Consider the following 13,370-nt stretch of genomic DNA (forward strand, 5'->3'; position numbering starts at 1 on the left):
CTGCTGTTACCCACTGTATGTATCGAAGGAGGCGACTAATGAAGGAACCCCCTGCATAATTGGGGATTTGCTTTAGTGTCCTCTATTTGGGGACACGGAAGCGACCAAAATAAATCTGCTGCGCCCATTACAATATGCTGGATCTATATCTTTCTTTCTACTTCTAACTACCTTTTATTTCCTAGCGCCTTGCTTGGCAACATCTCACTTTTGGCTTTCGCCGAGGTGAGGAAGTCAATAGATTCTGTCCCCAGGTTGGGACATACACAAGTCCTTAAAAATATTAGTTGTTATTCCCTGCTTAACGTTCAGCATGAAGGGGAATGCCAACAACTGGTTCACCCGTTGTCAGTATAATATGACCGGGCGTAATGCTGGGCTGGGTGCCTTCAGCATGGTATTTCAGTGAGATAGCACTATGAAGTCGGCATCAGATCCGCGCTATCACAAGGAGGCAAGTACGCCAACATACCCTGTCTCCTGCATACACACACGCAAACACGCATACATTACACACATAAAGGCACGTCCTTAAATTACCTTAGCTGTTAATAGGACGTTAAACAAAATTGAACCAAACCAAACTTATTTGATTTTAAGCTTTCGTTAAGTTGCTTTTAAGTTAGGTAAGCTTATAACAATTTGTCCCATATCTGAAGCGAAAATATCAGTATATGCATTATTTGTTTCTTGGTATCGAACATTTGTGTTTATCCACTGTGACCAGATATTACAGAGTAAGTATGATTGTTGTATCTGGTCATGACCAGATATGACACTTTCTCGGGATGACAAAAACAGAGAAAAAAGTTCTGGTGCGACCGGTGAACTTTAACCTGGTCATATCAACCTAATTAAAGCTTGTCATGTACAAACAAAATGAGCAGTACTTCACACACAGATACTGTTTAAAGTATCGATGTGTTGTACATATTGTTTTATCTGAATGTTACACGGTTAGTAGTGTACAAACACGCGAATAGAACCAGCAAGGTCTACCAACACCACATGTATCACAGGTTCTGGTTTAGCGGAGACATTGTCTTTTCTTATCTCAGCTCCGCAGACAAAAACTGTTACAGGTGAACGAGTTTTACCTGAATGTATCGTTAATTACAGGTAGTTGATACACCTGTACGACATTCTAAGGTAATCTGAGAGGTGTCGTCTGCCGTTAAAGTTCACACACGTTATTAGCTACAAATACACATGTACAATGTAGATATTCTTTGTTTTATTATCTGACGAAACTTTTCGGGGTTCATATATTGAAGTCTTTAAATTAAACGCGGTTTGATTACACATTCATTACAGCCTACAACGATATTTGATTTGCACTGGACACGACTAATAGTGCATGCAGTAAAACGTCTTTTTATCAAACAGATATTTGATTTAGCCACGAGATGGAGTTAGATGTAAACAAAGAAATTGATTTTCGGAAATAATTAATTCAACTCGAGTGCAGCGAATTATGTTGAACGGCTAAATAATTTCGCCAATTAATTTAGCACATTGTTGAAGTTCAGCTGACTTTTAGCCATCGATTTCAAGCCGGATAGCATGGGGTCATCAGCATCCCGTATGTGCGGAACAGGTGCTATGGGTGTGGTCAAACTTCATCGGCAACAGGTAAGAATGCGTGTTAAATGTATGTGCACGTGCGTAGTCCGTTTCATAAGCGACAGGAAATGATAACCGTGACACGTACAGTAGCCTAGGTTTCTTCTGACCCAGACATTTTGACAGATAGATGTGCAGACATACATCTGTCAAAATGTCCAAGTCTGGCGTTAATTGCAAAATTCTCGAAACTGACCACAACAGGTGCGCGTGTGTTGTCAAACTCGATAAGACTACTGAAAATGGTCATGGCAATCAAAGAGGCGTGGCATGTACATATTCCCCACTCCACGGGCCGTAAAATATATGTATACAAATATACGGACCATGAGATAAGCCCCTCTCACAAATACGGTTGCGTGTAGAATGTGCCCAAGGTATGTACATTTGACTAGGTGGAAACTGGTACATGTATTATAGCACTTCGTTCGCATACAATTTAAAAAATTGTTATTCAACAAAATTCAACGAGATAGAACAAAAGATATATATTTATATAAAAACAATTGTCGCGACTATTTCTTTATATCAGTAAATTAATTATTGCCATGAAGAAATATGATAAAAATCTTTTCATGCATTGTTGAATATACTAGCGATAAGTTATCAAATTTGGGTAATTGTACCGGACTAGTCTCTTTAAATCGCTTATAAGGATTATTGTGATTAGATAAAAACATATAGATACTTAAACTTCTATACTAGTTCACAGGGGCCTGACGCAATAGTGATGGTGTATTGTTATTATAATCGATTGTTTGTATTATATAACTTGGTTGAGTTACTCCCAATGTGCCGACACAGTGTGACCTATTTTCACGTTGGCGAAGTTCGACATCATTTCATGTAGATGTAACACAACGGCTATACTAGATTACTATATGCTTCATCATTGTTAATAATTAGATCACGTGATAACGTGTGTCCGATCCCTGTGATAATCATACCGATCCGTGTAATTGTCACCACGACCCCTTGCTGTCACCAATACACAGACGGGCACCGAAACATCAAACACCATCTCCCATTATCAGTACGATGACCCTGTTGTGTCTTTATACATGAGCCACACTCAGAACTTCGTCTTCCATGTGACTGTGGCTTAGGTAAGTAAATTTAACTTTAACAAAGATGGATAATATTTGAAAGATAAGATAACGATGCAAATGCAAATGCCCGAGTATCCTCTTGCCTTGACACCAGACTTGGACATTTTGACAGATAGACTACACGTCTGACACGGGACATCTATCTGTCAAAATGTCTAAGTCTGGTGTCAGGGACAGAGGTATATGGAACTGAAAGAAAGAACGAACGAATTGGCTCGTGCGCGATGCATGGGAAAAAATCATGTTGAGAACTTCATATATTGATCCTGCATAGTCTAATCCTTTACAATGACATTATTTACAGCTGAAGTCACACCAAATCGTCTTACAGTCTGACATTAATTATGTTCACTTTGTACAGGGATATACGGTATTTGAATGTCATCTATGAGGTTATTTTCCCCTAAAAACTGATGGAGACGACTAGGGTTGCGGCGTCTTTAGACTTGCCCCCGTCTCTAGAATATTATATAGATATTGAATCATTTAGAAAAAAGAAAGTCTAATAATTTTGATCACTTGGATGTCTGATTCTAAGATCTAAGCTAGGGAGAGACAAGCTTTTAGTTAAATGCGGCTGAGAAATGTTTCATAAAAGCGTTGGGCCTGAAAGCCAGTCTTCGGTGACTTCTGACATGGTCAAAGCGCGGTAACCATCACAGACACCTCTTGGTCAGCTTGTAGAATCACTGACCAGGATCGGCACTCTAACCAGGCTTGGGCTAACTGCATACAAAATTCTGAGTTGCTAGTTGTTATAAGTCATATTATTTCAGTAAGTTTATTATTATTGCCACGGAATGCTATCTAAGCCTGTTTTACTGCCAATATGGATGCGCATCTCGTTATCAGTCTCGCGCGCCAAAATTGTTGTCGTCTGCTTCAGTCACTCGGAACTCGGATGTGGTGCCCCTTTCTTGATGTTTTACAAATGCTCATTAAAATGGCATTTAAATTTATAAGACAGGGCATAATACGACCAGATATATGTTTTATTTCATCCAAACGTGTGAAGATTCATAGATAAAACGAAACAGATCAAGTAATTGTGTGTATATTATCGATTTTAGTAGTGGCATGCCCTGGCTACCCCCCGCAAGGGCATAATAAGGCGATCAGACTGAAGTGGAATACTACTTAAAGCGGCAGACAGCTACGAGATCCATAATCATATCAACGGATTCTCCTGTATCGCTTTAGCGTAACTTGATGCAAATGTCGCTTAAATATTTTCCATGAAAGAAGAACGGGGGAGACTGCAAGTGGTTATGTGTACATTTTATAAATGTTCCTGAATACAGCACCTGTACACCAACCGGGGCGTCACTGTCTGCCTCTTGATCTATATTCTAATGACAAAACACCAAGATCTATACTAAAGACGTTTTATTGTGTTTCAGGTGAGTGACCCCGCGCCGACCCCGGATACCGACAGTACAGCGGGGGAGCTGACGGATGACGACGCCCTTTGTCGGACTGAGGCGCCACGTCAACGTAACCAGGTCGTTGAAATTGCCGCCACAGGGGGCACAGAAGTCACGTGGTCTGATTTTGTATGTAGGGAAAAGGGTATTGTTGTAGAACAAATCATTCCACCCATCAACACAGCTTACGTGGGACTATATTCGTCAAAGAAACAAAATCCCAAGATTATCCAGAGGTTTGATTCTATCAATGACGATAGTACTGTGTCAGAGTCTATCACAAACTTTGACGATATTGATGACGACACGGATGACGTCACGTCTGGGGAATCTAGCGGGAATGTGACACCACGTGCATGTGATAGCTTTGGAAAAGAAATCGCTGCAAGTTTGATTAACGAGTTATTGGGAAATCTTGTAATGGAAAGTACTGAAATAAATACGTCGGGAACTGCAGACGTAAACAACACAGATCCATGTGAAATTGATAAAAACACAACGAAAACGCTGGAAGATTTTGTGGACAATTATGAGTTTGACATGGCCGGAGACTATTTGACTGCAATTGAGAAAGCCAGCCATACACTGAATGAAATATTCAATCAATTTCCAACCCCGAAGGTGTTGCGTGCGGCTCAGGAGGCGTGGGAGGAAAACAGAGTTATTCCTCCTCGTGATGATTCCGGCCGTCCACTTCCTCACCCGTACATAGCACAGGAGACGGTGGTCGAGTGTGGAATCGAGGCTGTCGTGTCCAGTCTAAAGGCAAAGACGCTCAAGGTAGGTTATTGATGAGACAAAAAGCTAAAAGAAACAAAGAATTGTATGTAAATTTTTAGTAAATGTTCGTCACAATGTAAGATGTCAGAATACATTCACATGATGGTAAAAATGTGTACTTCCAATAGATATTGCTGTTCCATTGACTTCGAATATCAGTAAAACAGATATATTCTCATTAATTACATGCACATACATTTTGCTGTCAACGTTGATGTACGTTATATTTAGTAGACTTAATTGCTTGCATTAGTTCTTTAATAATTTATGTTTTCGAAGCTAAGCCTAATTCAGAATAGAGATACTATATATGATAGACAATACGTTCCATATCTTCTTATACATAGTTGAAATTGCTGTTCCATTTAACCCAGAAGCCAGAGCTATGTACCTAGCGACAAACATCTAGCTTAACTATGGATCAAAAGTATTGTTTTAAAGTTCTATAGCTTCCCACTCTTAATTCTCAATTACCTTGTACCTGCTTTGATCTGATGCTCTCCTCATTGCTTTCATAATGCACTTGCAAAACGATGCACATGGACATTTTTACTGCAAAATCACCATAGGGAAGAACAAAATAATTCTTTTCAAACTATTATCATTCTAGGAAAATGTAGGTTTGAAGGATGTTCTTGCGCAAATCCAGACGTCGTGTGCCGACAAGGAGGCCGTCATACGTTGTGTGTTTTCATTGGTCCAATTTGCACGGAGAGCAGAACTTGAAGATTTGATTGGTCAGCTAATGAACGGATGGGTCGAAGAGGACATACTTCGAGTTCATGTTTTCAATCATATATGCAGGTATGAAGAAGAAAAGTGCTGTAAGAAATCCCATCAGCGTTTTAAACCAACCAGATGCATGCCTGTATATCACCATTGTAGAAAATATTATTTGTACTTATGATTTAAATAAACATATTGAAGTTTCGTTTATAAAGGTGTTTATTGCCAAACTTAGAGCAAAGCATTAAGCACGTGTTAATGCAGCTTATCAACGCCTTCACGATACTAGCACACATTTACAAATTCATTTGTAACAATGGCAACAAATATATTATTTATACATTATATATTCATACATTTTGAAATCAAAATCTGTTGTCAGCTTTCATGACACTTTGTCTAAAAAGTTGGTATAAAGGTCTACGGTATTTCCAAACAAAAAAACTTGAAATCAATGAAAGTATTCAACGTATTCACATTTTGCATCAGAACCCGCCTTTCGTTTGTTAACTAAACAGTTGGTAATAGTGAAACATACACAAGTCATCGAATACTGATTTACAGTGATGTAGTTACTGTACATATATATATCGCATGGTGTTTTTAAAGTTAAAACATGCCTATACAATATTTCAGGTCCATGGATATACCAACTGCAACTATCAGCGGTTATCATAAACTTGACGTAAGTGACGGAACAGAAGACAAACCCAAATTGTCTCTCTGGTCGGCTGTTCTGCTAAACGATATCTGGAAGTACATCGACACCACAAGACGCATTGCATTTCGGGACGAGAAGCACTTATGGAAGGCATATAGACCGTCATTTTGTACCTCGTGGCTAGTTAGCCCGTTGTGTTTCATCCAGACGCATCTTCCAAAGAAACGTTACTGGCAGCAGCTGAGTCGGCCCGTCAGTCGGTCAGAATGGGATAGCATGGTATTGTTGACTCCACATTTCTTCTACTATAACCTTCAACTTCACAGTCATGACAGATACGAGATCCCTTGTGACAGCGAAAGTGTCACGATACTTTTACGTTACCCAGAGCGGAACCAACTTCTGTTCGAAGCAAAACTTCTGTTTCAAGGTAATCCCGTGCTGATCACTCTACCGCAAAACACTTCTAGCACATTTGTGGAAACCCGAATATCTGACAACTCCGAGTTAGTAATTCGTGTTGTTCCACCTCATACCGGAGAATTTACACTTGCAATATATGGACTAGATATTCTTGAAAATCCCTACAAGTGCATGCATCTTTGCTCATATAAAATACAATGCAACAGGGTTTCTGGAGATGTGTCTTTTTTCCCGTCAGTCTCACAAGGGCGTTACCAGTGGGGACCGGGTGCCGACACAATTAAAGCCGGGCTGTCACCTGCAAACTGTTTCGATTCTTCTATCGTCTGTGATGCTTCGTCCCTGCATCTCAAATTCCGAATGACCAGCGGATGTGAAAGTGAAGACATAGTGGTAACAATGGCAGGGGGCGATCTGTTCGATGAAGTTCTTAATAGGTACGTGTTTTTCTGGACGTCAGATGGTCTTGCCCACTTCCTTGTACATTCCCCAGGTCCTGGACAGTATGTGCTGAACATTTGTCAGAGAATGAGTTGTTCTACAGTTGCTGTCTGCTCATATCTAGTCGACTTTACGAGTAAGACGTCAGATGTTTCCCTCCCCCCTGGATTCACAGACAGTTTTAACAAACTTGGCACCACCAAGGCAGGTTTGACCGCGGGTTTCAACCAAAACGAGTGGCTCACGGCGTTCTCTACAGCCCCAGTTACGGGCGAGGTCGTTCTTCAGCCGGTATTCGACCACGAACATATCGCCAGCAGCTCCATACAATTACGAATGCTGGGGAGGGACTGCATGGACATGACTGTATACACAAAATGTAATCTAGAGGACAAGCTTCTTTCGTGTACGGTTCTACTGCCTAGGATAGGGACCTACCTTCTTTCCCTCTATGTAGAGACACCAGACGGTTCAACGGCGTGTTGGCACAATGCCATAATCCTTGCGGAGGTTCCGTGTGCCAACTGGGCGCCGTTTCCGAGCAGGACTCGCGAAGTTCCGCTCAATTTCTGTCTTCACTCGCCGCTCTCCGGTCAAATTCCCGCCAAATCAGAAGTGATGTTTTCTCTTCAGCTAAACGAGGCTCACGATGTTGCCGTAGTAACAAGTGGTGGCTGGTTCCATCTAGAAAAATCAGACTCCAACTCGTCGTTGTGGACGGGAAAGGTTAACACTGGCGCAAGGGGGACGGATATGAGGTTGTGTGCAAGGTTCGAATCTGGGTCGGGAACGTTCACGCCATTGTGTATTTACAAGGTCAGTTTCGATTTCAAGTGGCAGTTTATTATTGACTGGGGTTTAAAGAGATGACGTGTATTGGTTGAACCCAAATGCCGAATTTTTACCTAGACAGCTTGTAATATTCCTATACAGGGAATAATTTAATAACTGTTGGTGATATTACAATTTTAGGGAGATATATGACAATAAAATGCAGTTACTTAAACTATATTTGAAACAATAGGTAGATGTAGCCTCCCTTAGCACTTTACCACTTCAACTTATCCATCGATTATCTTTCTGTATTTCCTTTTTAAATTTCTTTCTGAATTTCTTTTTAAAATTTGAATTATGTATTGAACGATTCGAAATAACCACAAGGATCATCATAAGAAGGTGATGTGTGGGAGTGTAGTGGGTACCTACCTATAACTTGTCCATTAGTCTATAGATCTAGCAAACTTCCCATTGGTGTTTTCATGCCCCTTTCCATCGTTTCGATCTATTGCACATGAAATTATTAAGTTTGGGGAATTATTACTCTTCTTGTTATTTTTCTTCTGCTTATGGGTTCCGGGCGTTTACTCAGACTACTAGCTAAACTTCACATGGTGATTTAATGGGCATAATGTGCGTAACGTGATTCCTGTTCAGGTCGGTCATCAAGCAAGTTATTAATCTCAGGCCATGACGGCCCGAGATTTATAACAAGTTTATTGGTGTGTGCCAAGGTGATGCAAACTGTCCCTCTGTTTAATTTTGCTCATACCTGGTACTTAGTATGTCCGAGTATTATGACATTGCTCTTTCTGGTGCATCATTTACGACCATGGGGTATGGGGCTGAAGATACGAAGTTTTCTCAATCATCTTAATTCATCACACACAAAAGTATTGGATTTTCATTGAATTAATCTAAAATACTCGGTCATTTTCTGTTCATCATAGTTTTTAATTATCGGTAGGTTTTCCAATTCCATTAAAAAAGTTAAATGAACCCATTCAGTTTTCATATTATAAAGGAAAGCATTTCACAAGGCCATTTCATTATTTCACAAAGGACGAAAGAAGAAAAATGATATTTACAACTTATACTACAATTAATTGAATATAAAGTCATAACAAAGACAGTACATCATTAAAAATACTTAAGGGGAAATTTTAGTCCAAGCTAGAGATTCTGTTCCAGAAATCGAGGACTGACGACTGGGTTAATATCCTTTTCCCCACATCCCCTTTTCATTTTCTGATGTCTCCTTTGAAAACAATCCTTTGCTAATACGTCTATTTTATTTGTCGTGACCTTATTAAGGATGTGTGCATTGTTATATAGTTAAAGTGAATCATTATTTCAAAAGTGTCAAAACCCAATGCAGCCTTTCTTTCATTACCACGAGATTGTCATTTATTGATCTATTGTGATGTCCCTAGAACACAGGGGCACGCAGCTACTATAATATTGACCTTGTTAGACTTTCAGTCTAAGATCAATATTAATAGTAGTTGCGTACCCCTGTGCCTAGAATGAAGGCTTTCGTCCAGCTTATTTTTTTTCATTCCAGAAACAAAACTAGTTAAAACGATAAGTTTCATTTCAATTAAATTGTTACTGATTGTTTTATTTATATTTTCTAGGTGATATCTGGAGAGGAGTACGAGTCTAGATCTTTACAACAGAGCACACTGAGGGAAAATCTACTACGTCGGGCAGAGCCGAACATCAGTTAACACTGAACGGACAGTTTGTGGCTGCTAACAGTAATTGGTTCTAAGATAGCGCGTATCAGCTTGATGTCACTGATGCTAGAAGGTAGAGTCAATCAATAGTTCTAGGATGGTATACACAACTGCTAACAGACTGTCGTGTTGGATTTTCCAGGTTATATCTGGAAAAGAGGACAAGTCTCGATCGTTACAGCAGAGCACATTGAGGGAAAATCATCTACGTCGGACAGAGCCGGGCATCATTTAACACTGAACAGACAGTTCGAATCAGCTAACAGTTCTGAGAGTCCCTGGTGCTAGAAGCAAGCGTCGGTCAATAGTTCTAGGGTGGTATACACATCTGCTAACAGACTGTCTTGTTCAAGGACCGTCTGCTAACGTCACTGTACCCAAATCAGGACAATACCCAAAATGCGTGACACTTGTGGGAAAACGGCCAAAGAAACTGTCATGCATTGCAAAGAAGTACTTTTATAAATGCAGTTTTCATTTGGTAATACTTTTATGGCAATGTAACTGTGTGTAAGCTTCATTGGCTGCTGATTATCGTTACATGGGCAATTTAAATGTAAGAATAATTACCAAAACAAAACTTTCCTGATTTACGACGCTATTTATTTGGATATCATTTTCAAAAGTCTATTTCATCAAAACTCATGCTAGTTTGAAAAAGAAATGTAATCGGAACCCTCGTTGAATCTAAAATATTTCAACTATGCATATTTTTCTGCGTACTATTTTCAGGGGTTCAAGAGCCTACGTACTCCAACAGTGTTAGAGGTTTACACGGCGAGATACTTTCGCAGTCCGATACAAAATATAGGAGTAGGGCCTCCGTAACCCTGATGGTATTTCGCGTTTTATCAACTTGAAAAGTGGATAGAAGATTTATGAAAAATGAACAAACATTTTTGGAACTGATAGTATGGTATAAGGACCATTGATATGTATCTAAAAAGTGTCCCGATTTGGGTACAGTGACGTTAACACTGACTGGTACTCGGAGAAGACGGGTCTGCCGATATATAATCTGTTATAGGATTAAACGAGTCTACTAACATTGACCAGTTCCGAGATATTATGGGTATGCTATAATGACATTGATTGGCGCTTGGATAGTACAAGCCAGCATACGGTTGGTACTTGGACGATATACTAACGAGTTATACTGTCTTGTTGCATTGTAATCTTGAAATTGTAAGAATGAAAGACATTTGCATGAGATAACTCTCAGGCCAACCTCTGCTCTATATGTAAACGCGGCAGAATTTTAGATACCATTTATAAGTTGCTTGGATTAATTCAATCTTAAATCTTTCACAGCCTCCAATACTACAAACATGATTGCACATTTCCTTTTTTGGGATTCGTGTCCGCTCGCGTACTTTTTATGTATCAATATTTCAGTCAATACTGAAATTCTGAAATCCGACGGACACGGTAGTGTAATCAAGATTAGACAGAAAAATGGTTGGTTTTAGTTTTGTGGCAAAAACGAACAAGTCAAGTTCAGAGAAAAGAAACTAGCCTGTTGTATTCCTGACTAACACTTTAGAGTGGTGGCATTTGGAACAAGAGGCCCAATGGGCCTGCATCGCTCACCTGGTATTAATCTCACACTTGTAATCTTAATAGTGGACAAAAATACAGCAACAGGCAGAATATCAGTGTGACCTTGAATGTCAAACAATGACATTAGGTTGAAAGTGGGTCAAGGTCATTCATTTGAACAAATTTGGTAGCCCTGATTGCTACAGCCCAAATATAAGTACCCTGGGCCTTTTGGTTATTGAGAAAAAGTTGTTTGAAGATTTTAAAACATTTGACACCTGTGACCTTGAAAGTTGGTCAAGGTCATTCATTTGAACAAACTTGGTAGCCCTTCATCCCAGCATGCTACTGGCCAAATATCATCACCCTGGGCATTTTGGTTATTCAGAAGAAGTTGTTTAAAGGTTTTAAACATATTTGACCCCTGTGACCTTGAAAATGGATGAAGGTCATTTATTTGAACAGACTTGGTAGCCCTTCATCCCAGCATGCTACTGGCCAAATATCATCACCTTAGGCCTCTTGGTTATTCAGAAGTTGTTTAAAGGTTTTTAACCTATTTGACCCCTGTGACCTTGAATATAAATCAAGGTCATTGATTTGAAAAAACTTGGTAGCCATTTATCCCAGCATGTTACTGGCTAAATGTATGCACCCAAGGCCTATTGGTTATTCAGAAGAAGTTGTTTAAATGTTTTAAACATATTTGACCCCTGTGACCTAGAATATAAGTCAAGGTCATGTATTTGAACAAATTTGGTAGCCCTTTATCCCAGCATATTACTGGCCAAATATCATCACCTTAGGCCTATCAGTTATTCAGAAGAAGTTGTTGAAAGGTTTTAAACATATTTGACCCCTGTGACCTTGAATATAAACCAGGGTCATTTATTTGAACAAACTTATTAGCCCTCTATATCAGCATGTTACTGGCCAAATTTAGGCACCCTAGGCCTCTTGGTTATTCAGAAGAAGTTGTTTAAAGGTTTTAAACATATTTGAGCCCTGTGACCTTGAATATAAATCAAGGTAATTTATTTAAACAAACTTGGTAGCCCTTCATCCCAGCATGTTACTGGCCAAATTTAAGCACCCTAGGCCTATTGGTTATTCAGAAGAAGTTGTTTAAATGTTTTAAACATATTTGACCCCTGTGATCTAGAATGTAAGTCAAGGTCATGTATGTGAACAAACTTGGTAGCCCTTCATCCCAGCATGTTACAGGCCAAATATCATCACCCTATGCCTCTTGGTTATTCAGAAGAAGTTGTTTAAAGGATTTAACATATTTGACCCCTGTGACCTTGAAAATGGATGAAGGTCATTTATTTGAACAAACTTGGTAGCCCTTCATCCCAGTATGCTTTTGGCCAAATATCATCACCCTAGGCCTTTTGGTTACTGAGAAGAAGTTGTTTAAAAGTAAAATGTTGACGACGGACGGGCGACGGACGGACCACGGACGCCGCACCATGCCAGAAGCTCACTTGGCCCTTTGGGCCAGGTGAGCTCAAAATCATTTTAGTGACGGAGGTACTGTTAAAAGAACTATACAGTTATAAAAAAATATAAAAAACCCATTTAAGTTAATCAATTAGAAATATACTCGAGATGGTTGATTATCATGTTTATCTAACTCTCGAGAGTTCATTTTCAAATTGTAAAAGACACTCGGTAAACCTAGTGTCTTTATTAAATTTGAAAAATTAACTAATTCAAGTTAGATAACCATGATAACCAACCACCACTCGTTGGGGAACCTCCATGTATCTATCGTCACCTACATACAATTTTCTACTCCAAATATAATCAGATATCCCCTGGGGATGGGCACACATATTTATATATAAGTCACCACATAAACACAACAGACAGGCATGCCTTAGTTACATAACACACATATATAACAGCATCCTTGATATCCAGGGGTTACGCTCACGTTTGCTCTCTACACCCCTGGAATATGTCATAGCAAAATTGGAGGCTCAATGTGCACCACCTTGTCGATAAGACGAGAAGACTAAGTGCGATCTTTTGATGTACCTCAAAAGAATCTTGCGGTCGCGTAGCAGTAAAAATTGACAGGCTTTGAAGTCGGGCGTCGCTCCTTTGTAATCTTCAAAGGACA

At 39.6% G+C, this 13,370-nt stretch overlaps 1 protein-coding gene across 1 annotated transcript; it reads left to right on the top strand.

Moving 5' to 3' along the window:
- The first annotated feature begins 1,507 nt into the window (after nucleotides 1-1,507).
- LOC110452232 lies at nucleotides 1,508-10,240 on the top strand. Its single transcript, XM_021500611.1, has 5 exons — nucleotides 1,508-1,632; nucleotides 4,133-4,936; nucleotides 5,547-5,740; nucleotides 6,299-8,003; nucleotides 9,602-10,240. The coding sequence occupies exons 1-5, from the start codon at nucleotides 1,564-1,566 to the stop codon at nucleotides 9,692-9,694; spliced, it is 2,865 nt and encodes a 954-aa protein (XP_021356286.1). The 5' UTR covers nucleotides 1,508-1,563; the 3' UTR covers nucleotides 9,695-10,240.
- Nucleotides 10,241-13,370: the final 3,130 nt, after the last annotated feature.

This window comes from Mizuhopecten yessoensis, unplaced genomic scaffold (assembly GCF_002113885.1).
Source record: "Mizuhopecten yessoensis strain PY_sf001 unplaced genomic scaffold, ASM211388v2 scaffold6505, whole genome shotgun sequence".
Taxonomy (NCBI): Eukaryota; Metazoa; Mollusca; class Bivalvia; order Pectinida; family Pectinidae; genus Mizuhopecten; species Mizuhopecten yessoensis.

Coding starts and splice junctions, on each gene's coding strand:
- LOC110452232 (XM_021500611.1), top strand. CDS start 1,564: ATGGGGTCATCAGCATCCCGTATGTGCGGAACAGGTGCTATGGGTGTG. Junction 1,633..4,132: donor TCAAACTTCATCGGCAACAG/GTAAGAATGCGT, acceptor ATTGTGTTTCAG/GTGAGTGACCCCGCGCCGAC. Junction 4,937..5,546: donor TAAAGGCAAAGACGCTCAAG/GTAGGTTATTGA, acceptor TTATCATTCTAG/GAAAATGTAGGTTTGAAGGA.